The sequence below is a fragment of the Staurois parvus genome, unplaced genomic scaffold (genome assembly GCF_062004578.1).
Source record: "Staurois parvus isolate SC_StPar_1 unplaced genomic scaffold, SC_StPar_1.0 ptg000886l, whole genome shotgun sequence".
Taxonomy (NCBI): Eukaryota; Metazoa; Chordata; class Amphibia; order Anura; family Ranidae; genus Staurois; species Staurois parvus.
This window is the reverse complement of record NW_028318682.1, coordinates 2,619,065-2,646,202: the sequence shown is the minus strand read 5'-3', so window position 1 is coordinate 2,646,202 and position 27,138 is coordinate 2,619,065. Positions and strand designations below refer to the sequence as shown.

Sequence of the window (27,138 nt, the reverse complement as noted above, 5' to 3'; positions counted from 1 at the left end):
AGTTAACAAAAATAAGACAAGCTTGTTTTGCCCTTTCTGGTCAGGCCACTGAAAACAAGGATACTGCTTTTCTGGCAAGATAACAGGTGTATTTTACTTGCTGCAAATATTCTGGCCTAGAAAATGACAACTAATGAAGCCACCACATCTAAGGACTTGGTAAACCCTAATAACTTTTTGAGGGTTTAGTTGTACTTTTGAGTTCCTTGTTAGCGAAACATTCAAAATATATTGTGATCCTTTTTATGATTAGAGCTGATATTCAAAAATTAAAGTGATTGTAATGTTTAATTAGTTTTATTAAAATAACAAATGCGTCATACTTTGCACAAAGCAGCCTCGATCCTCCTTTTCTGGGGTTCCACACTGGTGCTCCTGGCTTCTTCCCTTCATCCAGTGCCCCCCATAGGAAGCCGCTTCCTATGGGGGGCACTTGTGTGGGTTCATTCCCAAGCCCCATAGTCTGCATCCATAGACAGTAGGCCACGGCCCCAAACCCCGCTCCCTCGTTAGTTTGACAGCAGTGGGAGCCATTGAGCCAGTGAGGAGGGACAGAGAGGAGAGAGCCACTGCACTCATGCACAGTTCTGAATCCCGACGGAGTACAGGTTAATATAAGGGGGGGGTGGGGTATCTAAGTTGCAGGATTTTCTTTACCTTCATGCATAGAATGGGCGTTACAACCACTTGGTAAAAGTATCAATTGTTTTTGTAAGCGCAAACTGGCTCTTTCTTGCTCCCTTGCGTATAGGTAAGGCAGTAGAGGGCTCAGAAAGATTTCAATACTTTGAAGAACCTGGTCTGCATTTTTTCAAACACAAATTTAGGGCTAGTGGGAAGGTGAGCACCAGAATGGGGGAAAAAAAAATAACTAGGGCCATTGAAGTGGCACTCTAGTTTTACTTTAATTTCTGGAACTCTCTGACTCCTCCTGTATTAAAATAAATGACCTTAAAATACTATTAAAGCCATTTATTCTGTATAGAATGGTGAGGGGTTAGTATTTCTGTTTATTTTTTGTCGTGTCCCCTTTAGGGAAACTCTCTCTTTCATTATCCTGATCACCAACATTACCGGGAAAAAAGAATAGGTTAAATCCAAAATTTCAAGTTGTTCCTAGTACAGGAATAGAGGGGTAGTGTTTCAGTTGGGGGCACTTGTTTCTGTGACATTCATCACAATTGGAAGATATCCTCTTGCTTCCTGTGAGCCTACAGGATAGGAAGTGTATTGGGAATCAACCTTCCCTTTCCCATCCAAAAAAAAGGGGGGAGGTTTTGGCTTTAGATGTACTTTAACTTCTGTCTTACTGCCAGACCTCTTTAGGGCTGAGCAACCATTATCATTCAGCAAGATCCTTGTGAGCCCAGTTTATTGTCAACACACCCCCTGAGGATGTGTCACCATGAAAAAAATCTGGTGCTAGGTTGGTTTGCAGCTGTGAGTGGAGTTCTGCTTTAAGAAAGGTAAACGTTTAAGTGTAAATGTTTTTATTATTTATTTTTAAGCTGCATTGTATCTCTAAAGGAATGGTCTTTCTTATGGAAACCTTATTTCTGATTAAAATGGTTGTCTAAAATTTGTGTGGTTGACAATCTTACTTGCTATTTCATTTTATGGTATTTCCATTAAAAATTGGCATATGGCAGGACTGATGTGGATGTGCAAATCTGGGGTATCTTAATTGATTTCGACCTCTGAAATTCTTGCTGACTCAAAAGAAAACGCCACAGTTCAAAATACAGCTGAAAAATATATTTTGCTGGTGTCACCCAAGACTAATTTAAAATTTCCTCTTATCTTCTATGTGCAGGTTTGTCAGTGACTTCAGAGCAAGTAAATCCTCAAAGTTCCATGGCCCGGAAGGCAGATACTGGGGGAGAGGAAGCATTACGGAGCAAGCACGGGATGGCACTGGATGTCGGGAACCACTCTGGAACAAAATGTGTTTGTAAGTGTCTTTATAATGTGGAGTGTCATGCAAAGAGACTGGAACACGGAGACCTTCCTTACATTGCGGGCCGGTAAACTTAATCAAGCAGAAAATGCAGTAACCCATAGCAAGTATGCTATAGTTAGCTTTCTGACAGTTTTAAACTGTATATTGCTATGGGTAGTGACACTTTGCAAAGCATGGTTGCTTCTGGGCAGCCTCTTTAAATAGACTTGATTGTTTTCTTACACTTTCTTCAGTGTGCATTATAAGAAATCTGAATGTTCACTCTTAGGCCTTGTTCACATGGGTGTACTACAGCATACAGCTGTGTGAGGGCCATGTTTACCTGCACAGGGATGCTCATGTGTTTCCTGCATCTCTATGTTGGCAGTCCCATTTGTGCCAGTTGGGATGCAGTGGCTGCTTGGACACGAATGCTGCTCCATATTTAATAGCTGTGCGAGTGCATGGCCCCAAACACAGAGTTTCACTCTGTACAATTGTCCTGATCAGCAGGAATGAACGTGGGGGTAAAGCCAAACTTCTGAGTTTCCACAAATGAGGGAATACTGGTTCTGTGACAGTTCTCCAAGAGGGGATAACCCTTCAGTTGGAAAAAGATATCCTCTTGCTTCCTGTTGAGTCTGCAGAACAGAAAGTGAATGGAAATCTCACCAAATGAGACACAGGTGGCTTAATAAAAAGACAATTTCAAGTATATGTAAAGGCTGAAAGCTTTCTGATTTGGATAAAGGACAGATTTAAAGCTTTTTTGGGTTCCTACAATCCGCCTGCACAACCCATATCAGGTTTAGAAAGGGCTGCATGGAATGACAGTCAGGCCATTCATGTTTTCAGTTGATGGAAGTGAAATGAGAGATGCGTAGGCAGCATACTGGAGTAGAGAAGTTTGCAGGGAGGTCCTCCCTGGTGTGTTCAGATTGTGTGAGATTTGTGGTCTGTGTTCATGGGGTTTTGTTGGTGTCAAAACTGCTTCTCTCCCCATACAAATACATACACCTGTCATTGCCTGCATGATTTCAGAAGCGAACTGCACTTTCCCATTGACACAGGCTCAGAAGGTGAAACTGGACACTGCAAGACTGCCACACAAAATTGTTTTGTGGCAAGACTGGTTCATTTGAGTCATAAAAGGGGATTGGACAGATTGAGAAATATCTAAATGGTAACACATCTGAAAGCAGAACTTTAGGAAAAGCTGACTAAAGAGCTGAAATACAGTACATATAGATATTCAGCATTTGTACTGCTGTGGACTAGCTTTTGTTTTTAATTGCAGTCTCTTGTGTGTACATAAACTCAGACACACAGCAAAACATAGATAAACTCAGACACACAGCAAAACAAATAGAAAACAATTTTTTAATAATTATATTTGATACCTACAATTTTTAACTGAAAAAAAAACCCAGCAGAATAAAGCAGGATGAGAGAGGCTGCTGTACACAAGTGGTGCTGAAGCCCTCAGGCTTGCTCTGGAGCCTGCCATCACTGGAGTTGCTTTGGAGGAGATGACAGCTGGTGCCCCCCATGTTTGTTCAGTATACATGAGCGTGACTTGCCAGGATGTCTATTTGAACAGAACCCTGTAGAAGGTTGCCAAGTGTAAAATGACACAGCATGCACCACATGGAGCTTTATAGAGCTTGATATGAAAGCTTGTGCACTGGCCTGATGGAAATGGAGCCGAGAGACTGTGCATAGTTAGCAAACAGCTGACATGAATATCAATGTAGCACACAAGTTCCTGCTACAAAGCAAAGCTCATTTCTTGCAAGATGCTTTTCCTGTTCTCTTAAATATTGAATAAAAGGGCAGTGAGTGACTGAAAGAACAATATATAGTTCTGTTTCTTCCTCACTGCAATTCTTGTATTTCTCTGTAACAAGGGCATCAGCTGCAATCCTTAATTAGGAGAATCATTTTTAATATTTATTATTTATAAAGCACTGTTGTGAACATGATAAAGCTTTACTTTTTAGGAAGCTGGCATGTACACCAACATCTACAGCCAGGCTGTGCTAATGGGTCTGTACTCATCGATGGCATAGATGCCATTATGTGTGAACTGCCAGGAGAGGGTGCTCTACTCCTATTCCAGTTCATGCTTAGCGCTATTTTCAGAGTGTGTGCCAGATTTTACGCAGCTCCATTGCAACATTTTAGGCTGGCTCTGATTGTGTTCTATTAAAATTCTTAAAGTGGTTCTAAAGGCAAAAGGGTTTTTTTTTTTCCTGGGTTGATCAGATGCTTTTAAGGGCAATCTAATCTAATAGACCCCAGATGTCTCAGTAAAGAGGACCTGTCACTGCTTATTTACTGTCACAAGGGATGTTTACATTCCTTGTGATGATAATAAAGAAACAGTGTAAAAATCTAAATATTTTAAATAAAATACATTTTAAAAAGTTTTAAAGTGCCCCTGTCCCACTATGTTTGTGCACAAAGATGAACGCACCATCGCTCCTGCACGCATATGTAAATGGAAAGTGCACCACACGTGAGGTATTGCTGAAAATGGCAGAGCGAGAGCAAGAATTCTAGCACCAGATATCCTGTGTAACTCTGAACTGGTAACCTGTAAAGGCTTTTATAGTGTCACCTATGGAGATTTTGAAGTACCATGTATTTTTTCCCCAAAATTGTTCGAAAAACCATTGCACAAATGACGTGACATAAAAAAAGATTTGCAAAACCCATTACCCTGTACGGCATCTTCAAAAAGATTATTTTTATATATATATATATATATATATATATATATATATATATATATATATGTATGTGTGTGTGAGAGAGAGAAATAAAATACACACTGCTCAAAAAAATTAAAGGAACACTTTTTTTTAATCCGAGTATAGCGTCAAGTAAACTCCTGGGATATTGATCTGGTCAGTTATGTAGCACAGAGGGGTTGTTTAGCCAGTTTCAACAGGTGCACTAGATGAGCAACAATGAGACGACCATCAAAACAGGAATGGTTTTACAGGTGGAGGCCACTGACATTTGTTTCCCTGCTCATCTTTTCTGACTGCTTTTCTCTATTTTTGCATTTGGCTAGGATCAGTGTCATTACTAGTAGCATGAGGCGATATTTGGCCCTACAGAGGTTGGACAGGCAGTCCAACTCCTCCAGGATGGCACATGAATACGTGCCATTGCCAGAAGGTTTGCTGAGTCTCAAGAGCGTGGAGGAGATTCCAGAAGACAGGCAGTTATGCAGGCTGTAGACGGGTCAAACATTGGATGATTTTTCGAACGATAAACGAAAAATCGGTTGTTCTTTCGGCCGACGTTACCACCAACAGTTTAAAAAATCAGCCGACTAAATCATAAAGTTCACCCCATAACTTCTGTCCCTTGCAGGTCACTGCTCATGCTCCGATTTTTTTATCGTTAAAACGATTGGCCGATTTGGCCATCATTGCTGGGAAAATTGGCTGTGAATTTTCCGACATGACCGAAAATCTCAAAGTGCAAAAACCCCAAAAAACGGCTGACCAATTAACCCACTAACAGTGCAAAAATCGGCCGAAAAATCGGCCGATTTTCAAACAGTCTATCGCCAGCATTACTCTACTAGAGCTGGACAGGGCCGTAGAAGGTCCTTAACCCATCAGCAGGACCGGTATCTGCTCCTTTGTGCAAGAAGGAACAGGATGAGCACTGTCAGAGCCCTACAAAATGACCTCCAGCAGGCCACTGGTGTGAATGTCTCCAACCAAACAATCAGAAACAGACTTCATGAGGGTGGCCTGAGGACCCTGTGCTCACTGGCCAGCAACATAGAGCTCGATTGGCATTTGCTGTTGAACACCAGAAATGGCAGGTCTGCCACTGGCGCCCTGGGCTTTTCACAGAGAACAGATTCACTCTGAGCACATGACAGACATAGAAGGGTCTGGAGAAGCTGTGGAGAACGTTCTGCTGCCTGTAACATCGTTCAGCATGACCGTTGTGGTGGTGGGTCAGTGATGATCTGGGGAGGCATATCCATGGAGAGACACACAGACCTCTACAGGCTAGACAATGGCACCCTGACTGCCATTAGGTATCGTGATGTAATCCTTGGACCCATTGTCAGACCCTACGCTGGTGCAGTTGGTCCTGGGTTCCTCCTGGTGCACGACAATGCCCGGCCTCATGTGGCGAGAGTATGCAGGCAGTTCCTGGAGGATGAAGGAATTGATAACATTAAATGTCCCCCACGCTCGCCTCACTTAAATCCAATAGAACACCTCTGGGATATCATGTTTTGGTCCATCCAACACCGCCAGCTTGCACCTCAGACTGTCCAGGAGCTCAGTGATGCCCTGGTCCAGATCTGGGAGGAAATACCCCAGGACACCATCTGTCTCATTAGGAGCATGCCGTGACCTTGTCAGGCATGCATTTAAGCACGTAGGGGCCATACAAACTACTGAGTACCATTTTGAGTTGCTGCAATGAAATTTCAGCAAAATGGACTATCCTGCTGCATCATTTTTTCACTTTGATCTTCATGGTGTCCTTGAATTCAGTCCTTTGTTCTTAGTGGTTGTGGGAGCTTTGCAACAAAATGTCTTTATTTGACCGTACTGCCACTCATCTATTATAGAAAATATTCCCTTCTTGCTCTTCAGATCATGTAAAGAACATAAAACCCCTTTTATCCACAATATCTTTTAAACGTGCATTTCTACCAGTTATCCATTTCCCTGAAATATTGTCATTTCCGGGCGGAAAAAAACTTGGTTCCCCCCAATGGATTGACAGTGAATTAAACTTCCAGTCCTTCTGCTTATGCGTTTCTTCCCATATCCTAAATACATTCTGTGTAAAAGTACTTGTATCTTCACCCCATGTGTGAAATTCCTGTGGTATTCAAATATACTTATCTAATGGTGCTTTATTAAGTGAACTCTCCATTTTTACCCAACTTCTCCCCTGTGCGTTATATATCCAATCTGCAATTCGTGATAATATCACTGAATTATAATATCTCTTAAAGTCTGGTTTATTTAATCCCCCCTTTTTTTTGTTATTGCATAAAACTTTGTATTTAACCCTTGGTTTTTTGTTATTCCACACATCTGAGTAACATTTTTTTAAGAAATCTAAAAGACCCTGGGAGAGGTATTGGGAGCATATTAAATTTATACAAAACTTTTGGTACTACTATCTGATCTATATTTATCCGATCTATCAAGGACAGCTTTCCCATGGAGGATTTCCTCAGCTCATCCTTTATCTCATGTATTAACAGGATGTAATTTACCGGATATAAGTTTTTTATAGGCGATGTTAGTTTTATTCAGAAATACTTTAATTCTTTTTCTTTTCATTCAAAAGGGAATTTTTTGTAGCATTTGTTTCTCCATCTTTGGAACATTTATATTTAAGATCTCACTTTTCAAGGGATTGATTTTCAGGTTAGGTAATTCCATATTCTTTCAATTTTCTCATTAGGTTTGGTAATGTTAATCTGGAGTTTGCTATATAAAACAGCATATCATCTGCATATGCTGCCACTTTATGTTCAATATCCCCCATCCACATTCCCTTTACATCCATACGATTTCTAAGAGTAACTAATAGCAGTTCTAGGGATATCACAAACAGCGGGGATAAGGGACATCCCTGTCTAGTTCCATTGTGAATCTTAAAAAAAATTAGGATAATGAGCGGTTTACCTTCACTTCCGCTGAGGGATAGCTATATAGCTCTTATATCCACTGCATCATTCTAGGCCCTATTCCTAATGTTCTCAGCATATCAAACATAAAACCCAAATCTACTCTTTCGAAGGCTTTTTCAGCATCTACCAACAGAATAATTCCTGGTACCTCTCCTCTTTCAACCTTTTGTAGGATAAGCAGTGTTCTTAAGCCATTATCCTTTCTCTCTCTACCCGGGATGAAACCCACTTGGTATCCAGTCGGACATCAACTCTTTCATCCTTGTTGCTAATACCTTCGCATACAATTTTGAGTCAGTATTCAACAGAGATATAGGTCTGTAACTGGTACACTGAGACCAATCTTTCCCTTCCAGAGTGTTCATATAAGTGCACAGTTTAGGGGCTAATTGTTCTTTAAACTTCTTGTAGTATCTCACTGTTAATCCATCGGGACCTGGGCTGTTCCCTACAGCGGTGTCCTTTAATGCTAGACAGACTTCTTCTGTTGATATTGAGCTATCTAAAGCTGTTAATCTGCCTTTATCCACCTTAGGTATACCGGCCTCATTCAGATACATCTGACTTTTCACCCCCCTCTCTTCTGATTCCTTCTGGTTTTTACCTTCTAGCCCGTATAGCCTACTATAGAATCTGTGAAATGTGTTGCCTATATCGGTGGTTGAAAAAAACATTTCCTTTTTTAATTTTGTCTATGAAGTTCTTTGATTTTTTTTCTTTCAACTTTCTCATTAAGTATTTCCCTGGTTTGTTCCCCCACCGATATCTTTCCTTCGAGACCCCGTTAAAAGACTTTATGGAACAAGAAACAAGAAAAACCTTTAACTCCTCTCTTTTGAATATTGTCTCTTGTTGTAACTCTGTATTTAACTTTTTTATGTAATTTTTCCAACTGATGAAGTTCTTCCATTAATCTCCTAATTCTTTTCCCACGATCTTTCTTTATCTCAGCCCCTATTGCTATCAGTATTTCCCTTATATAGGCTTTATGCACTTCCCATACCGTGGCAATAGACACCTCCTCAGTCTCATTAATCTTAAAATATTAATCTATTTCCTGTTTTACGCTACTTTACATTTCTGGGTCTTGTAAGATCGTATCATTTAATCGCCACATACTTTCTTTATTATTTTCCCTTCCGAACCGCAGTCTCATTGTGACAGGGACATGGTCCGATATAGACATTATCTCTATATTAGTTTTCACCAGAGACTCTAAGAGTCTATGTTTGATTAACATATAATCCAGTCTTGAATATATCCTATGCACCGCAGAGAAGAAGGTATAATCTCTTTCCTTGGGGTGTTAACCCTCCAAGCATCCATCAACTGCCATTGGTGTAACTTTTTTCTAATATTCTTGAGACTCCTGTCTCCTAGCACACGAAGAGGCATCCATCCCTGGGTCCATGCAAAAGTTTAAATCACCTGCCACAATCACCCTTTTAAAATCTGTACGTTTTGTCAATATTCCTTCCAAGTATACTATCAGATTTTTATTAGGACAATATATATTTGTTAATGTACACTTTTTCCTGCGAACTTCCTCTTAAAAATAAGTAGCAGCCTGCTTTTCATCTATAGTAAATTTTGATATTTCTTCCAAAGCCTATCGCCACTCCCTTTGCCCGTTTTATTGGAGAGTCCGCATAATACTAGGTTGATAAGAATTTAGAGTATAACTTAATATTTGAATCCTGGGAAATACGTGTCTCCTGAAGAAACACCACTTCTATCAATTGTTGGCCTGTTTCCCTTAAAACCTTATGTCTTTTCGTTAGCGTATTTAATCCTCTTACATTATATGTCATAAAGTTAACCGTATTCTTTCCTCCCATTTTAACTATTTTCCTCTATGTATCCTTTATAGGGGCTGAAGTAAACGATATTTAGGAGTAAGAGGACCTTCCCTTTCTTCCTCCCTCCCCACAGCCACAGTTGATTCTTTCTTCTGGATAGAACTCTGAGCATGCACACCCCTTCAGACCCCGATCTCTCATATTTAGATCTGAAATTGGCAGCATGATTGGCCTCCCTACTGCTCGCCGTGGTGCTCCAGCTTCTTCCCCCACATGCCCATTCTTCTTTATTACAATTCTCTTGCCTGTCTGACACACCTCTTCTCAACTCTTGGTACCCCATTGTAACTTACCTTCAGAGGAAGGGGGTCTTGCCTCCGAGGCATTTCCAGATATGGTGGGAAAGACATGGCGGAGAAGTGAGAGAATTAAAAAAAAAAAAAAGGGGGCGGGAAGAAACCCATATTACAGGGAGTAAAGAACATCCCCTTTGGGTCCTCCACACCCCCCCCCCCCTCTACTCTCCCCTCCCCTCCACGACCTCCTCCTATCTCTTTTTAATAACTCTTTGCCATTTCTCCTCTGCTACTCTTATGTTCTCTTGTTCTCCGACAGACCATCCCTTAATATCCAAAGTCTGTAGTTCTAATTTTTCACAAAAGTCATTAAGATCTTCTGGAAATCTGTGTTACCGATTTCCCGTCCTTACACCCAATCAAGCAGTTATAGCGGATATTGTTACTTCTCATCTTGTCCAGCAGTGGTTTCATTGATCTCCTTCTAGCAAGTGTCTTCAACGCTGTGCCTGCAAAGATTTGCACTTTCGTCTCACCGAACTTTATATCTGCCATCCTGTGTAGCTTTTTCCAAATGATTTCTGTCTTCATAATGATAGAACCTTACTATTACATCCCTAGGGGTATCTGGTGAAACTTTTTGGGATTTTCTTATCCTATGCACTTTCTATCTTCATTTGCTCTGTTTCTCTTCTTCCCGTTATTGGATTGAACAATTTTCTCATAGTGTCCCTTAGATCTTCTCCTTGAGATATCTCCGGTATACCTCTAACCCTCAAATTATTCCTCCTGTCTCTGTTTTCCAGGTCTTGTATTTAGAGGGGAAAAGTCTCTGTTCTCGTCATTTCCTCCATTTGCTCTTCTAATTTAATAATTACTTATGATTGTTTCTCCAACTTTTCTTCCATCTCCTCTACTCGTGATAGAATTTGTCTCATATCACCATGCAACACCACCATTTTGCTTTTTATGAAATGTTCTAATTTTGTGAATGTTTCAGCGATTTCTGCTTTTGTGGGCATTTGAGACCTTACTTCTTGCTCCTCCATATTTATTTTTCTCTTTTCTCCCTCCAGCTTTGAAATTTCTTTCAGTTAATTTCCTTCCGCTACAAAAGAGATACTCTTCCCTGGCTTCCAAGGCCACCTTCTTCTTGGGTTTCCAGGATTGGTTCCTCTGAACTTTTCTCATGCACAGGCATGTACTTTTTTTTATTGTACTTGTATTTCGGTTGGGGGGTTTTCACTCCCCCTCCTTTGACAGATCTGCTCTTCATATTTCTCAGGATATACGGAAGATTGTGATGGCAAGATAAGGTTTACTTTTCAGACTAAGTCATTGATACACTGTCCCGTTCACCTCTGGGGCCCACTAATACACTAATATTTTATCCTCATGCCTCCCAACCTCTGCAGTCGCATACAGGGTTTGGCTTTGGGGATTTATTGCCTCCCCTGGCCACTCACCCATTCCTGTGCACTGTTCACATTGACTGTCCGGCAGTTGCTTTCAACTTTCCTCCTTGGTCACGCTGGCTCTTCTCCAGTGCATTGGGGGCTCCCAACGCTGGTGATCCCTTTCTCATGCCTCTGCTTCGCATCTCCTGGCCAGCTCTGCAGAATGCTCCTCTTATGTCTCCCGCTCTGCTCCCTGACCAGGGATCAGTCACACTGAATAGGGGTAGAGGCCAGAAGCCCTTTGGGGAGGAGCTGGGAGACTGCATCCTCCCGATTCCAGCGCTCGACTCCCAGACTCCCCCACCCGGTCACCTGACTGGTCAAGCAGGTCCTCCTCTCCTCCGCCAGGTCCCTCTCCTCCTGACGACAGGCGTCGTCCCGGCACACAAGCTGCAGGGCTCTCTCCACTCTACAGGGCCTACAGCTGTATGGAACCTCCCACATCTCAGCGGAAACACAAGCGTGCTGCACGGGTGGGCAAATGGAGCAATCATGTAAGCACTATTGCTCGGGGTCGGGAGCGCCTACACCAAACCACCACAAGGCACTATTCTCACGCCCCTCCCCAGTGTGAACCACCTTTCTGCCTTTTAGTTTTGCCTTCAGCAAGTGAAATGCTTGCTCAATTGGCTTGATCAGGTGATTGACTTGGCCATTGCAGAATATTCCACTTTTCTTTCAGAAGCTCCTAGGTTGCTTTTGCAGTGTTTTGGATCATTGTCCATCTGTACTGTGAAGCGCTGTCCAATCAACTTGGCTGAATCTGGGCTGACAGTATATCAGAATTCATCCAGCTGCTTCTGTCTTCTGTGACATTATCAATAAACACCAATGACCCAGTGCCACTGGAAGCCATGCATGCCCATACCATCACACTGCCTTCACCATGTTTTACAGATGACGTTGTGTGCTTTGGATCATGAGCTGTTCCAAGCCTTCTCCACACTTTTTTCTTCCCGTCATTCTCATACAGATTAATCTTAGTTTCATCCATCCAAAGAATGCTTTTCCAGAACTGGTCTGGCTTTTTTAGATTTTTTTTGGCAAAATCTAATCTTCCTTTTCTATTCTTCAGGCTTATGAATGGTTTGCACCTTGTGGTGAACCCTCTGTATTTGCTCTCATGAAGTCTTCTCTTGATTGTAGACTTTGACAATGATACGCCCACCTCCTGGAGAGTGTCCTTCACTTGTCTGGATGTTGTGAATGGGTTTTTATTTACCACAGAGAGGATCCTGCGATCATCCACCACTGTTGTCTTCCGTGGATGCCCATGCCTTTTTTATGTTGCTGAGCTCACCAGTGCGTTCTTCTTTCCTCAGAATGTACCAAACTGTTGATTTGGCTGCTCCTGTTGTTGCTGCTAGCTCTCTGATGGATTTGTTTGTTTTTGAATCCTGACAATGGCTTGATTCACTTACATGGACAGCTCCTTTGAACGCATGATGTAGGTTCACAGCAATAGATTCCTAATGCAAATACCACACTTAGAATCAACTCTAGACCTTTTACCTGCTTAACTGATGAAGAGAAAAAACAAAGGCGTAGCCCACACCTGGCCATGAAACAGTTTTTGATTCAGTTGTCTAATTACTTTTGGTCCCTTGATAAAGGGGGGGTGGCTACTCTTAAGGGCTGTAATTCCTAAACCCTTTCTCCAATGTGGATGTACATACCCTCAAATTAAACCTGAGAGTGTGCACTTTCAGCCCATATCCATTATATAACTATAGCTTGAGTATGTTTTGGTAAATACCTGAAAAAACTAAAATTGTGCTGGTGTCCAAATATATATGGACTTAACTGTGTGTGTGGTTAATGTAACAGTTGGGAGAGAGGTAGCTGCTAGCTTGTACAAAGTGCAGATGTCTAGAGGTGCACGCACATACCTGCAGCAGCTTTTAATGCTGCCTTTGTGCCTGAATGTTCTGATTGGACAAGCTCCCAGCCCTTTCTGAAAGTAATGTAGTTACCGTATTTTTCGCCGTATAAGACGCACCTGACCATAAGACGCACCTAGGTTTTAGAGGCAGAAAACAGGACAAAAAAAATTCTGAACTAATGGACTGCAGACACAGTACAGGAGATGACCAGAGACTGCGGACAGCACAGGGATGACCAGAGACTGCGGACAGCACAGGGATGGCCAGAGACTGCGGACAGCACAGGGATGGCCAGAGACTGCGGACAGCACAGGGATGGCCAGAGACTGCGGACAGCACAGGGATGGCCAGAGACTGCGGACAGCACAGGGATGGCCAGAGACTGCGGACAGCACAGGGATGGCCAGAGACTGCGGACAGCACAGGGATGGCCAGAGACTGCGGACAGCACAGGGATGGCCAGAGACTGCGGACAGCACAGGGATGGCCAGAGACTGCGGACAGCACAGGGATGGCCAGAGACTGCGGACAGCACAGGGATGGCCAGAGACTGCGGACAGCACAGGGATGGCCAGAGACTGCGGACAGCACAGGGATGGCCAGAGACTGCGGACAGCACAGATGACTGCTGACCTTTGGGGAGGTGGGGAGCGGGTACCTGAATTTGACAGGTACCCACTCTTCCGCAGAGTTTTTTTTTCATCTTACCTGTTCCTCGATCCAGCCGCGCGCTGTCTTCCCGGCTTCTGTAATGGCGCTCGGCATGACAGCCGGGTGCCCAGTGCGAATGAGCGAGAAGCACTTGCGCTTTGTGATTGGTCCGGCGGCTTCTGGGATCTGTCATGTGTCCCAGGTACCGCCTTACCATTCACAAAAAGCACCGCTTCTTGCGCATGCGCACTTGGCACCCGGCTGTCATGCCCAGTGCCCACACTACAGAAGCCGGGAAGACAGCACGCCGCTGGATAGAGGAACAGGTAAGGTCCCGCTGCAGAGCTGAGCGGCCGGCCCGGTATTCTGACACGGCCGTGGTGGAAATACCGGACCGGCCGCTCCATATTCGCCTTATAAGACGCACTGACATTTCCCCCCCAGTTTTGGGGAAGAAAAAGTGCGTATTATACGGCGAAAAATACGGTAGTCTTCCATCTCTTACACATTCATATTGGCAGTGAGGCATCTCTTCATAGCAGATCAGTAGGAATGAATGTATGTGGGTGTTGGCAGGTAAGCTATAACACTATTTAGAATTGTCAGAGCTTTGCCAATTCAGAGAAGCATTGGATATTTGGGCCTAAGGGGACAATAAATACAGGGTATGTAGGTATGATGGCTCCACTTCATAACTGGTAGATTTTTTATTTTTCTTTTTTAATTTATTTATAAATTAGAAGGGCTACTCATACACACATTCTGCACTGCACCCCACTATGCATGCGTTATGGTGCCATTCATTTTCTACCATTGTGTGCTATGGTGTGTTGCGCTTGACGAAATAGTGCATTTCTGATTTTTTCAGAGCGTTGGTAACTAATTCAGATTTATAGGCATGCTAATAATGCGTTTTCAGCAGGAAAACTTTTTTTTTTTCTCCCTCCTCTCTGACAATGACAATTTATCTGTGTACATCAGAAATGTAGTACCTTAAAAAGTTTTAATGTCCAGTATTCAAGAAGAGTCCAATCTTTTTTTTTTTTTCCCTAGATCACACTTTTCTCGGTATTACCAAGAGATGGCGATCTTGTTTCACTATACTCTGTGTCCACGGAGTATGTTCATGTCTGTTTTCTTGGCTTTGCTATTATGCCTTTAGCTTTAATCATGGAAACATCTGTGAATAAGAACTTGTATCTTATGATTACCAGAGAAAATGTCTCCTAATTTGTTTACTTTCTGTGTTCCTTGAGATACAGTTTTTATGGTTTGCTTTAAAGACATATAATGCAGTCATTATTAGATGAGTATAAAGGGGCCCATTGCTACATGGCTGCCTGTGGACACCTGCAGGACTTGCCAGCTGAAGCTTCTTTGGAGACTAGCAAGGGGACTGCTTTTTTAATTTTTTTTTTTTTTATTTGTTGTTTTGCGATGTCATTTTTATGAGGACTGCAGGCCACACCCATAGGAGTCTGTGGGTTTTTTTTTTTTTTTACGTTTAAAAAAAAACCAAAAAAACTGCTTTATTAAGAAATTAAGTGCAATGTACACATATAGCTTACGAGTCCGTATGAAATGACGTAAGCCAATTGCGCGTGTTGATAAACTGACTAAAGAAAATAAAAGGAAAAGTACAGTAAATAGTTACATATTAATGTATGGGTATTTGTTTGCTATATCTGATGGATGCATTATAAAGTCTAGAAGTCAAATATAGAAACCCAATGGCATGAAGGGAGAAACACCTGAAACACATGTTGCAAGCATCTGTCCCATACCTTATTGTGTTTGGTAGGACAGCCTCTTATAGGGAAGAACCTTTTATAAGGCTTTTATAGGGAAGAGTGATACAGTGCTTTAACAAACTAAATGGTATTGAGATAGTGTTTGCACCTATTTTTAAGGTTTGTCCACACCAGATGCATTAAGTTGTGCTGATCAGTGTCAGTCCAACACAGGCTCAACACACTGTTCGCACCATACAGGTGTCTTGCATAAGAATGCAACATGCCATATTTCTGCAGCGCAAAGCACAAGAATGCCTTAAACGGCTCTGCAGAACGTCACAGTGCGCTGTGTACATAGAACTGAATGAAGGGTCATTTTATGATATTTGAATACAGTAGAAAATGTAGACTGTGCAATGTGGTGTTAGAATACTTCACATCACCCTATACGTTGCATACCAGTGTACATTTTACAGAACATAACCATGTGGTTTGGTATGAAAGGGATTGCTAATCCTTTCCCTGATATGAATATAACCACTAGAGGGAGCATTTACAACTCATAATATGAGAGACAATCCATAAATGTGACGTAAAAAAAAAAAATCAATTACATTTTACACATTTCTAATTTGGTTTAAATACACTTTAAAGCAGATCTCCACCTTTTGATATACTTTGTTTGGGCCAGCTGGGCCTAAAGTATGTGCCTCAATAATGTGAGGCCACTAAATGTGCAGCTGCGGCCACATACAGCACACCGCACTGTGTTCCAGTCTCATACCAGGAACACAGAGTCTATCACAGCGGCGCTCAGCCATTCAGAGAAAGCAATGTATCCTATAAATGAATACAAAGTCTGGCTGAGTCAGAGATTGTGACATCATCAGCCTCCCTGGGGTATGAGACTGGAAGTCTTGGCTCGCACCCGGAACACAGTGTGGTCTGCTGTATGTAGCTATAGCTACATTCAGTTTATACCGCACATCCAGCAGCCTCACAGGTTAGTGAGGGACATAGTTTATTTGGGCCAAGCTGTCCCAAACAAACTATGTAAAGTATATCAAAAGGTGGAGATCAGCTTTAATTCTTAGTTTTGTTTTCCTTAAGATTTTTATTGAAGTCCAAGGGTTCATTACAACTAGCAAGCGTGTTACTTTCAAAGCAGATGTTTATGAAATCACTTAAATTGGTTGTGAAAGCTCAAGGTTTTTTACCTTTATGTATTCTATGCATGAAGATAAAAACCCTGTGTGCAGCAGTGTCCCCAGCCCCCTCATTACTTACCTGAGCCCCATAGAGATCCATCGATGTGTACAACAACCTCAGCTGTCATGGGCCTCTGCCTCCTCATTGGCTGAGACAGCAAGCGGGAGCCATTGGCTCCTGCTGCTGTCGATCACTGCCAGTCAGCCAAGGAGAAGAAAGAGGGGGAGGGGCCAAGTCACAGCTCCATGTGTATGTGGACACATGGAGCAATGATTGGATGCAAGCTGCATGCTATGGGGGCATCCAACAGAAAGGAGGAGCCAGGGGCACCGGCGGGGGTCCTGAGAAGAGGAGGATCCAGGCTGCTCTGTGCAAAACCACTGCACACAGTAGGTAAGTATAGATATGTTTGTTATTTTACAAAAAAACAAAAATAATTTTTATAATCGCTATAAACTCACGTGAACGGTTTTCATACTATAGTTGGTACCATTAACCATTCCTGTAATCACATTTTGTTATAAGCAACAACAAAATAGATCGAGAACAGAGCTGTATGTGCCGGGGGTGGAAAGTTTTGGATTTGAAAGTAAGGAAAATTTTGAGTTAGGGGATTAGATGGGGAGGAACTTGAAGTTTCCTTTTAAGTTCTGCTTGTTTAAACACAAATTAAACACTATGATTCCAAAAACTAGTACAGCCTTACATTATGCTAAAACCAGAGAGCAAAAGTTTAGGTAAAATGTATCGTGAGCTTTAAGAAAAGCCTGCAGCTATTACCCGACACATTTGCCTTTTTCCTTGGGATTTGTTAAGCAAGCCTGTCTGCCTCCAGCTCTGTCTCCCTGTCAAAATTTGAGGTGGGCTGTGCAAGCGCTCTTTCCCAGCTGCGGGCAAACGGAAATGTTGGCGCTCTCATCTGTTTTTGTCTCCTGCTAACTGTGTGCAGGCTTTGTTCTTTTAGCATCTAGTACCTGGAAAAAGAGCATATATGTATGATAAGTTTAAGTGAAAAGGCAGCTTTTCTTAAAAAGAAAAACAAAAAAAAAAAAACAAATTGGAAGCCAATAGCTAGGAATTAATATCATTCATAGGCTCTAGCTCTTTAGATTTTTTTTTTTTTCCAGACTGGGAACTAAAGCCCAATTTTAGGTTTCTAAATAATTTAATAAAGTTAGCAGCCTGGCATGTTAGAAATAAATAAAAAAAAAAAACAGCTCTGGCTGCAATACTCACCCCACCTCTGGCCCTGTCACCATCTCTCCTCTCCATCTCGTCCAATCTGAGAACGCATTGCACTCTCCTATGGAGGTCTCGTCTGGTCCCATTCACCAAGACTGAGCGGTCACAAAGGTGGTGGTGTTGGCCTGCTCCTATCACCACTGAGCACCTTCCAGGTCCTCCTTAACCCCCCCTCCCTAACCTTCTCCTCCTTCGAGGCTCACTGCATCCGGCTCTTCACCCCCACCCCCCTAAGGATCGCAGTGATCTACAGGCCTCCCGGATCCATACCCCGCTTCCTGGATGACTTCGCCACCTGGCTTCCCTTCTTCCTCTCCTCTGAGCTACCGACCATCATCCTTGGGGACTTCAATATCCCCATCAACGACAACAGCCTGGCTACTTCCCAACTCCTCCACCTAACCTCCTCCTTCGCACTCACACAGCACACTCAATCCTCCACCCACATCAATGGGAACACCCTGGACCTCGACTTCTCCCACCTCTCCATTTTACTAACACCCCCTTCCCTCTCTCCGACCACCACCTCCTCACGTTCTCCATCTCCCCTTCCCCTAACTCCCCCCCCAGAGCGCCAAACCATCACCAGCCGCAACCTCCGCAAACTGAACCCGGCCCCCCTCCACTCGGCTGCCGACCGCCTACACGACGGCATCCTTTCACTGTCATGTCCTGACCTAGCCACCACCACGTACGACGACTCACTTTCAGCTACCCTAGACTCTCTGGCACCCCTAACCACACGCTACATCAAACCTAGACCGCTCCAACCATGGCAGAACGACCACACTAAATGCCTCAAACGCCACAGTCGCGCGCTAGAGAGACTATGGCGCAAAACCAGGTCCCCTCGTGCGTTCTCCCTCTACAAATCTTCCTTCCTCACTTACACCTCCTCCCTCCACGCCGCCAAGCAGGCTTACTTCGTAACCCTGATCAACACCCTCTCCTCCTGCCCTCGCCGACTCTTCTCCACCTTCAACTCCCTACTCTCTCCCCCCCCCTCCTCCACTCAGTACCTCACTCACCGCCCGCGAGATTGCCACTCATTTCCACAGCAAGATTGATGCAATCCGTAAGGACATAGTCAACTCGCAATCTACCTCCCCCCCCCCCCCCATCTCCCCTCATCTCTTTCCTCCTCTGACCTCGCAACCGCACTGCCCCCCACCACACCCAAGACCCCGCTTACCGTAACCCCCCCAGCTCTGCACTCCTTTAGCCCCACTACCACTGAGGAAGTCACCAGGGTCTTCTCAGAAGCCCACCTCACTACCTGCCCCCTGGACCCTATCCCCTCTCAACTCCTCCGGTCACCCCCCCTCTTCCCTCATCTGCTCCCTCACCCGCATCTTCAATCTCTCTACCGGCGTATTCCCCTCCCCCCTAAAGCATGTGCACATCACCCCCATACTCAAAAAGCCCTCCCTGGACCCCACTGACCCAAACAACCTCAGACCCATCTCCCTGCTGCCACTCACTTCCAAGCTCCTTGAGCGCTTAGTCTACGACCGCCTAAGTGCCCACCTAACTGACAACAACCTCCTTGATCCACTACAGTCCGGCTTCCGCCCCCTACACTCCACCGAAACCGCCCTCCTCAAAATCACCAACGACCTACTAACCGCCAAAGCCAAAGGCGACTACTCTTTCCTCCTCCTCCTGGACCTCTCCGCGGCCTTCGATACAGTTGCCCACCCCCTCCTCCTTAATAAACTACTCTTCCTTGGCATCAGAGACACCACTCTCTCCTGGTTCTCCTCTTACCTATCCCGAGGCTCCTTCAGCATTTCCTACAACGGTGCCACCTCCCCTTCCCTTTCCCTCTCTGTTGGGGTCCCCCAGGGCTCTGTCCTTGGACCCCTTCTCTTCTCCATCTACACCTCCTCCCTTGGCAAACTCATACACTCCCACGGCTTCAACTACCACCTCTACGCTGATGACACTCAAATTTACCTCTCCACCCCCCACCTCACCCCCACATTCTCCGCCCGCATCACTCACCTCCTAAACGACATCTCTAACTGGATGTAGCTCCATTTCCTCAAGCTTAACCTCTCCAAAGCCGAGCTTCTCGTCTTCCCCCCTGCCCGCGCCCCCCCCATCCTATCCATCACTACCAACAACACCACCATCAATCCAGCCCCGCAAGCCAAAGTCCTTGGCGTCATTCTGGACTCAAACCTTTCCTTCCAACCTCATGTCAAATCACTTACAAACACATGCAGGCTCCACCTCCGCAACATCAGCAAAAACGCACCTTCCTTACCCCAGACACCACTAAACTACTCGTACACTCCCTGGTTATCTCACGCCTCGACTACTGTAACTCCCTCCTCACCGGCCTACCCCAGTGCAGGCTCTCCCCACTTCAGACCATCCTAAACTCAGCGGCTAGACTCATCCACCTCACCAACCGCTCCACCTCTGCCACCCCCCTCTGCCTATCCCTCCACTGGCTCCCTATCGCCCAACGCATCAAATTCAAACTACTCACTCTGACCTACAAAGCCATTCACAACACTGCCCCTAACTACCTCACCAACCTGATTCCCAGGTATCACCCTACCCGTACCCTTCGCTCTTCTCAGGACCTCCTTCTATCTTGCCCCCTGGTCTCCTCCCACGCACGTCTGCAAGACTTCTCCAGGTCCTCCCCCATCCTCTGGAACTCACTACCCCAATCCATCAGACTGTCACCTTCCCTCCTCACCTTCAGGCGCTTCCTGAAAACCCACCTTTTCAGGGAAGCCTACCCCACCCTCACCTAACTGCCGTTCTCCTTCATTCCTCCTACCACTCCATCCCCCACAACCACTTCCTCCTGTACCACTACCCGCTCCCTCCTAGATTGTAAGCTCGAAAGAGCAGGGCCCTCTAACCCCTCGTGTGCTGTTTGTAGTTGCTGTACTGTTTCATGTATTGTCCCCACCTCTATTGTACAGCGCTGAGCAAACCCTTTGGCGCTATATAAACTCGATGTAATGTAATTTGTTCAGAAAATGCAAAGCATTCTCTTAGTGGCACCCATGCCGAGTGGCTGGCCGCCTGTATTCAGAATGCAGCAGGGCAGCTGCTCAGTACTGGATCTGGAGGCAAGTGGTGATCATTGCAGTAGCAGTGTCTGCTTCAGTAATTTCTAGATTCCAGAGGCATTAGTCCATTTTGGGCCAATGTAACTACAGTTGTGGCCAAAATTATTCAACCCCCAATGCTGTAAAGGGGTTTAGGGACTATAGTGTACATTTGGAATTGTATTCAGAATCAAATCCTACAAGGACGTTGTAACTACCCAAATGCAACTAAAATGACATCAATTGTTTATGTAATACAGTAGTAAATGGTTCTTATGTGGTTTCTTCATTGCCACAATTATTCAACCCCTTAAAGACTACCACTCTGAAGAACAGAGGTTCATACAGGTGCTTTCCATCAGGTATTGAAAACACCTGTGGATGTCACCGAGCAGCAATCAAGCATAATAAGCACCAATTAGGCAGCTTTAAAATGACTGTGATACTCAGCTCCTTCTAGACATTTACTGGTGTGGTTACAAACATGGTGAAGGCAAGAGAATGGTCCAGGAAGACAAGAGAAGAGGTGATTTCTCTTCACAGGAAGGGCAATGGCTATAAGAAGATTGCAAAGATGTTAAACATACCAAGAGACACCTTAGGAAGCATCATTCGCAAATTCAAGGCAAAGGGCACTGTTGAAACGCTACCTGGTCGTGGCAGAAAGAAGATGCTGACTTCGACTGCTGTGCGCTACCTGAAGCGTAGAGTGGAGAGAAGTCCCCGTGTGACTGCTGAGGAACTGAGAAAAGATTTGTCAGATGTGGGTACAGAAGTTTCAGCCCAGACAATAAGACGCACACTGCGTAATGAAGGCCTCCGTGCCAGAACTCCCAGGCGTACCCCCTTGCTGTCTCCAAAGAATAAGAAGAGTCGACTGCAGTATGCCAAAAGCCATGTGGACAAACCACAAAAGTTGTGGGATAGTGTTCTGTGGACTGATGAAACAAAATTAGAACTGTTTGGGCCCATGGATCAACGCTATGTTTGGAGGAGGAAGAACAAGGCCTATGATGAAAAGAACACCTTGCCTACTGTGAAGCATGGTGGAGGGTCAATCATGCTTTGGGGCTGTTTTGCTTCTGCAGGTACAGGGAAGCTTCAGCGTGTGCAAGGTACCATGAATTCTCTTCAGTACCAGGAGATATTGGATGGAAACGTGATGCAGTCCGTCACACACCTGAGGCTTGGGAGACGTTGGACCTTTCAACAGGACAATGATCCCAAGCATACCTCCAAGTCCACTAGAGCATGGTTGCAGAGGAAAGGCTGGAACATTTTGGAGTGGCCATCGCAGTCACCAGACTTAAATCCGATTGAGAACCTCTGGTGGGACTTAAAGAAAGCAGTTGCAGTGCGCAAGCCTAAGAATGTGACTGAACTGGAGGCCTTTGCCCATGAAGAATGGGCGAAGATACCCGTAGATCGCTGCAAGACACTTGTGTCAAGCTATGCTTCACGTTTAAAAGCTGTTATAACTGTAAAAGGATGCTGTACTAAGTACTAAGATTGAATGTCACTTGGGGGTTGAATAAAACTGATAATGCTGTGAGCACAGAAAAGACATTTGTGGTTATTTCATTATAACTGTTATGTTATATTTGTCTGACCTACAAGTGCCTCTTTAATGTAAATGTAAGCAAGATGACTGAATGATCAAAAGCAATGTCAAACTGGCCAAAACACTCAATTTCAGTGGGGGTTGAATAATTTTGGCCACAACTGTATGTATGAAATTCATACCTGTAACTCTTCTTTAACTTTTTGAAGCCCTCTGTCTACCTACAAACCAAAGAGGGAGCTTCCTTAAAACTTGCCTTATACAAGTACAATTTTGTTCAGTCATATGAAAATTCTGAAATCTCTTTTGTCACCGAATTCTTGCCATCTTTGAGTTCACTTTGTTTGAAAGCCCTTAAAATTTCATCCATTTTCATCTGTTTTCTTTTGTGCCTAGCATGTGCATATTACAATATGTACAATATTTCTTGAATGATAACCTCAGTTTGAAACCTTTAATTAGATCAATAATCGGAAGAACATATACACAAAATATGTATACAAAAATTAAAACTGGGTACAGTATGTATTGAGCAAGACCTGAATGTTGCAAACCATTTGAACAATTACTTCTGTTAAGTTTTCTCAGAAATTGCACTAAAAAAGTTGGAGTACATTGTTTCTAGCTCAATTAGTTTTAAGTATTTTTAAAGGCAGAGGTAGCAGATGAACTGGCTGACTTAAAGCTTGATAAACTTGCTGGTATTCCTCCTGGAATTCTAAGGGAAATGTGAGGTGTAGTTATTGGACCATTAACTGGTCTTTTTGTGTACATTCTCTTCTAACAGGAGGAGTTCCCCATGACTGGTGAAAGCTAATATTGTACATATACAGTGCATTCATAAAGTATTCAAACCCCCTTCACTTTTTTTTTTCAGTTTTATGTTGCAGCCTGATACTACAGTTAAATTTGTTTGTTTTACTCATTAATCTACACTCAGTACCCCATAATGACAAAACGAAAACAGAATTTTAGAAATGTCTGTGGATTTGTTACAGATAAAAAACTGAGATATCACATTGGCATACGTATTCAGACCCTTTGCAACAAAACATGAAATTTAGCTTAGGTGCCTCACATTTTTCTTTGGAGAGGCACAGACCTTTTTATAAAAGACCTCACAGCTAACAATGCATACAGTATATGAGCAAAAAGCAAGAGGTCAAAGAAAATGCAGAGCTCATAGACAGGGTTATTGCAAGGCACAGATCTGGGGAAGGCTGCAAGAAAAGTCTGCTGCACTCAAGGTTCCCAAGAGCACAGTGGCCTCCATAATTATCAAATGGAAGAAGTTTAACACAACCAGGACTCTTCCAAGAGCTCGTCGCCCAGCCAAACTGAGCAATTGGGAGAGAAGGGCCTTAGTAAGAGAGGTGACAAAGAACCTTATGGTCACTCTGACTGAGCTCCAGAGATCCTGTGTGGAGATATAACAAATTTCCAGAAGGAAACCATCACTGCAGCCCTCCATTGATCTTGGCTTTATGGCAGAGTGGCTAGACGAAAGCCTCTTCTACATACAAAACACATGAAATTCCACTTGGAGTTTGCAAAACCTTGTAAATGAATTTAAACAACTGTAGTATCAGACTGCATCCTAACAAAGTTGAGAATTGAAGGGGGTCTGAATACTTTCTGAATGGACTGTGCACAAGTAAGGAAGAAGTTGGCAACTTTGAAGGCCAGTGAGTTTAACAGCTGCAGTAGTAATAGTAATGGAATCGCTCCTAAAAAGCATCATACTTTGAAAACGCACAACTTGCTGGACCCAAAGCAGCATGGCTTTACTAAGGGAGGAGAATGTCAGACTAATTTGATTAAATGTTGACTATATCATAAATTACAAAAAAATGGTGTAAGTGGGTATATAGAGTATCCTATCCCTCAATACATTAAAACACAAGTCTCACACTTTTTCTATCTTTGTGTATTTTGACTGTATTAAAAATATTTTGGACCTGGGTGGTGCTGTGATCATAGCCTTTTTTTTATATTGGCAGTTACACAGCACAGTCTTGCATAAAAGTTGTTCAAGCTAGGACTTAACCCTTGGCTGGGTTCGGTGAATATGAAGACCAGTCACTATGGTGTACCACAAGGCTCTGTAGTAGGTCCTGTAGTCCAGCAGCAAGTCTTGCGGTTGTCAACAGATCGGCCTCTGTTTTTCAGCCAATGCTGAAAATTAGAGAGCAACTCCGCATGTGCAGAGCAGGGTGAAACAGTGTATTGCTGGATTTTAAACAGTATAGACATTTGTTTTTAATGTTTTTATAGTTATACCTACAAAAGGGGCCAGCATGAAGTGATCTAGCAGGTTTTAATTTTCTGGCTAAAGTTCCACCTTAAAGTAGAACTGTAGGCAGAACTTTTTTTTAATTTTGAATAAGTAAGGGAGGGTTATAACCCCTGTCAGATTTTTTACCATTGGGGCGATTTACCTTCACTTCCTGTCCCATAGCCAAAACAGGAAATGAGAGGAAATCCCTGCAAATTAACAGAATCGCTTGGGGCTCCCCAGGTCACCCGAACTAGATTTCCCCTCTATTACTGTTCCGAGGACAACCCAAAATTTGGGATTTTCCTTTATTTTCACTTTTGATGATCAAGGTAAACAGGACACATAGAGGGACTGAATCTCCCTAACTGGGGGCCCCTATCAAAATCCTCCTGTCAGATGTGTTCCAACATTTATTTCATACAGACACACTTCAGGAAAAAGTTTTGCAATATGATTTGTTTTCTACGCAAAACATGGAATCTTTTTTTTTCTTTAATGTTTTTTTCTTTTAACAGTCCCAGTTCGCCGGAAGCAACGCCGTCGCTCACAGTGGGGTCGTGGGATAATTAAGAAGAAGAAGTCCAACTATTGTTTAAAGAAAGATGAGGATTCTAAGTTCCGAGATGATGAGGAAAATGATGACCCATTAGAAAATGGTGATTGCCTGGAGGAAAACGGAGAAGAGACTGGAGACCACTCCATGACAAATGATGAGTCCTCTTGTGATGTGACAGATGGAGACGTGGAGCACCAGAACGGGATACTTGGCAAGGGCAGCAGTTTGGAGTCCGCAGAGGAAGAAAGCTCCAATGAATCCATGTTGGTCAATAGCAACTCAGCACTGGAAGGCAAAACAATTACTGCCAAGAACCAGCCTCTTGCCACAGACTATTTAAACGGAAACTCTTCGTTGGATAGCTTAGAAAGCACACCTGTATCTGCTTTCCATAATGGGAAGAGGGAAAACAATGCCCTTGCAACCACAGACAAAGATTCAGAGACTAGAGACCCCCCAGTTATTGAATTGGTCAACTGTCACAACTCTAAAATTCAGCATAGTAATGAAGCACCACAGCTGATATTAGCAGCTGGTCCGCTTAACCAGCAGGAAGCAATGGAGAGAGGAGATGAGCCAGAAGGTAAAGTGGTATTTTCTGTGTTTTTTATCAAATCTGTTTTAAACAATTTATCATTAACTTCATTCAGGGCTAGACTGTTAATTCAGTTTTAGCATGAACTGTGGCTATTTTAAAGGATAAGTTCACTTTTTATAACATGTTACACACGTATTTGATAGTTTATGGTGGGTCAGCAGCATCCATGTGAAAGGGGCCTTAAAGTCCATGAGTTTCCCAAATCCTCAACTGCCTGCGACTGTAATTGACTTTTTTCCTTCCCAAAACTAAGCACAAATCCTGCCCGGGCTAAGGGTTTTCTTTAGGCCTTATTCAGGCAGGGGAATACCTATCCGCACACTGTCTTTGTTCGGGGACACGCACCTGCACGGCTATTAAATTGATACCAGCAGCTGGGTCTGTTCAAACGCTGCAACCCAGTAGACATGAATGGGACTGCCTACACATGGTTGCACAGAATAGCTGTACATCCCATGCGGGAGAAGATGGCTTTTTGCACGGGTGTACAAATAGGTATGCCCACGTGAATGAGGCCTTACTGCCCATGATCCCCGTTGTATTATCCCCAGTTCTTTGCTCCCCTGCCACTGTGTATTTTCTTCACTCCACGTGGCCCAATGCATTCAGGTATAGAAAGGCAATGCGATACCTTTACAATACAGTTCTGGGTGCCTGAGTTACCTATTGTTAGGAACAGCAGTTTGTGTAGGCCAGGGGAGACAGAGCCCTTGTCTCTCCTGTATACGCCATCGCTTCTCTTTGTTCCCAAAAGCGTGCATGGAGTGATAAGGGAGCAAAGGGTGGGGATAAGCTGCACAAGAGTTGGCAGTGAATCTGTTGCATTGATCTGCAAGGGCAAGCCCAGGTTCACTTTAACTTGCATATAGCTTGTTGTAGGAAATATGACAATGTAGTCTTATATAAAATGCTTCCATCTGAAAGTGGAACAGATCTATTTGAAAAATCTCAGGTGTTCTGGATATATTAGTATGAGGAATAAACAGAAGCTGGAACCTCAGAGTGGAGAAGAAAGCCATAGATCTCAATTCTGGCTGGATAACCATACAAATCTTGTTGCTGTTTGAAATATTTCAAAGGTGTTAACACTGCTATCCCTTTGAGATTAGAATACATGAGAAATTATAGCCCAAGAACCGTTATTCATTTTTAATCAATGTATGTGTC

The 27,138-nt window shown here is 43.5% G+C and overlaps 1 protein-coding gene across 4 annotated transcripts in view; it reads left to right on the top strand.

The window, feature by feature from the left end:
- The window catches only part of ATAD2B (ATPase family AAA domain containing 2B), a 193,373-nt gene that overhangs the window by 143,545 nt on the left and 22,690 nt on the right, over positions 1–27,138 (top strand). For all 4 annotated transcript variants that reach the window (XM_089656093.1, XM_089656092.1, XM_089656091.1 and 1 more), the window contains 2 exons: positions 1,814–1,951; positions 25,333–25,956. In XM_089656093.1, coding sequence (XP_089512219.1) covers positions 1,814–1,951; positions 25,333–25,956 — 762 coding nt within the window. The remainder of the gene's footprint in view (positions 1–1,813; positions 1,952–25,332; positions 25,957–27,138) is intronic.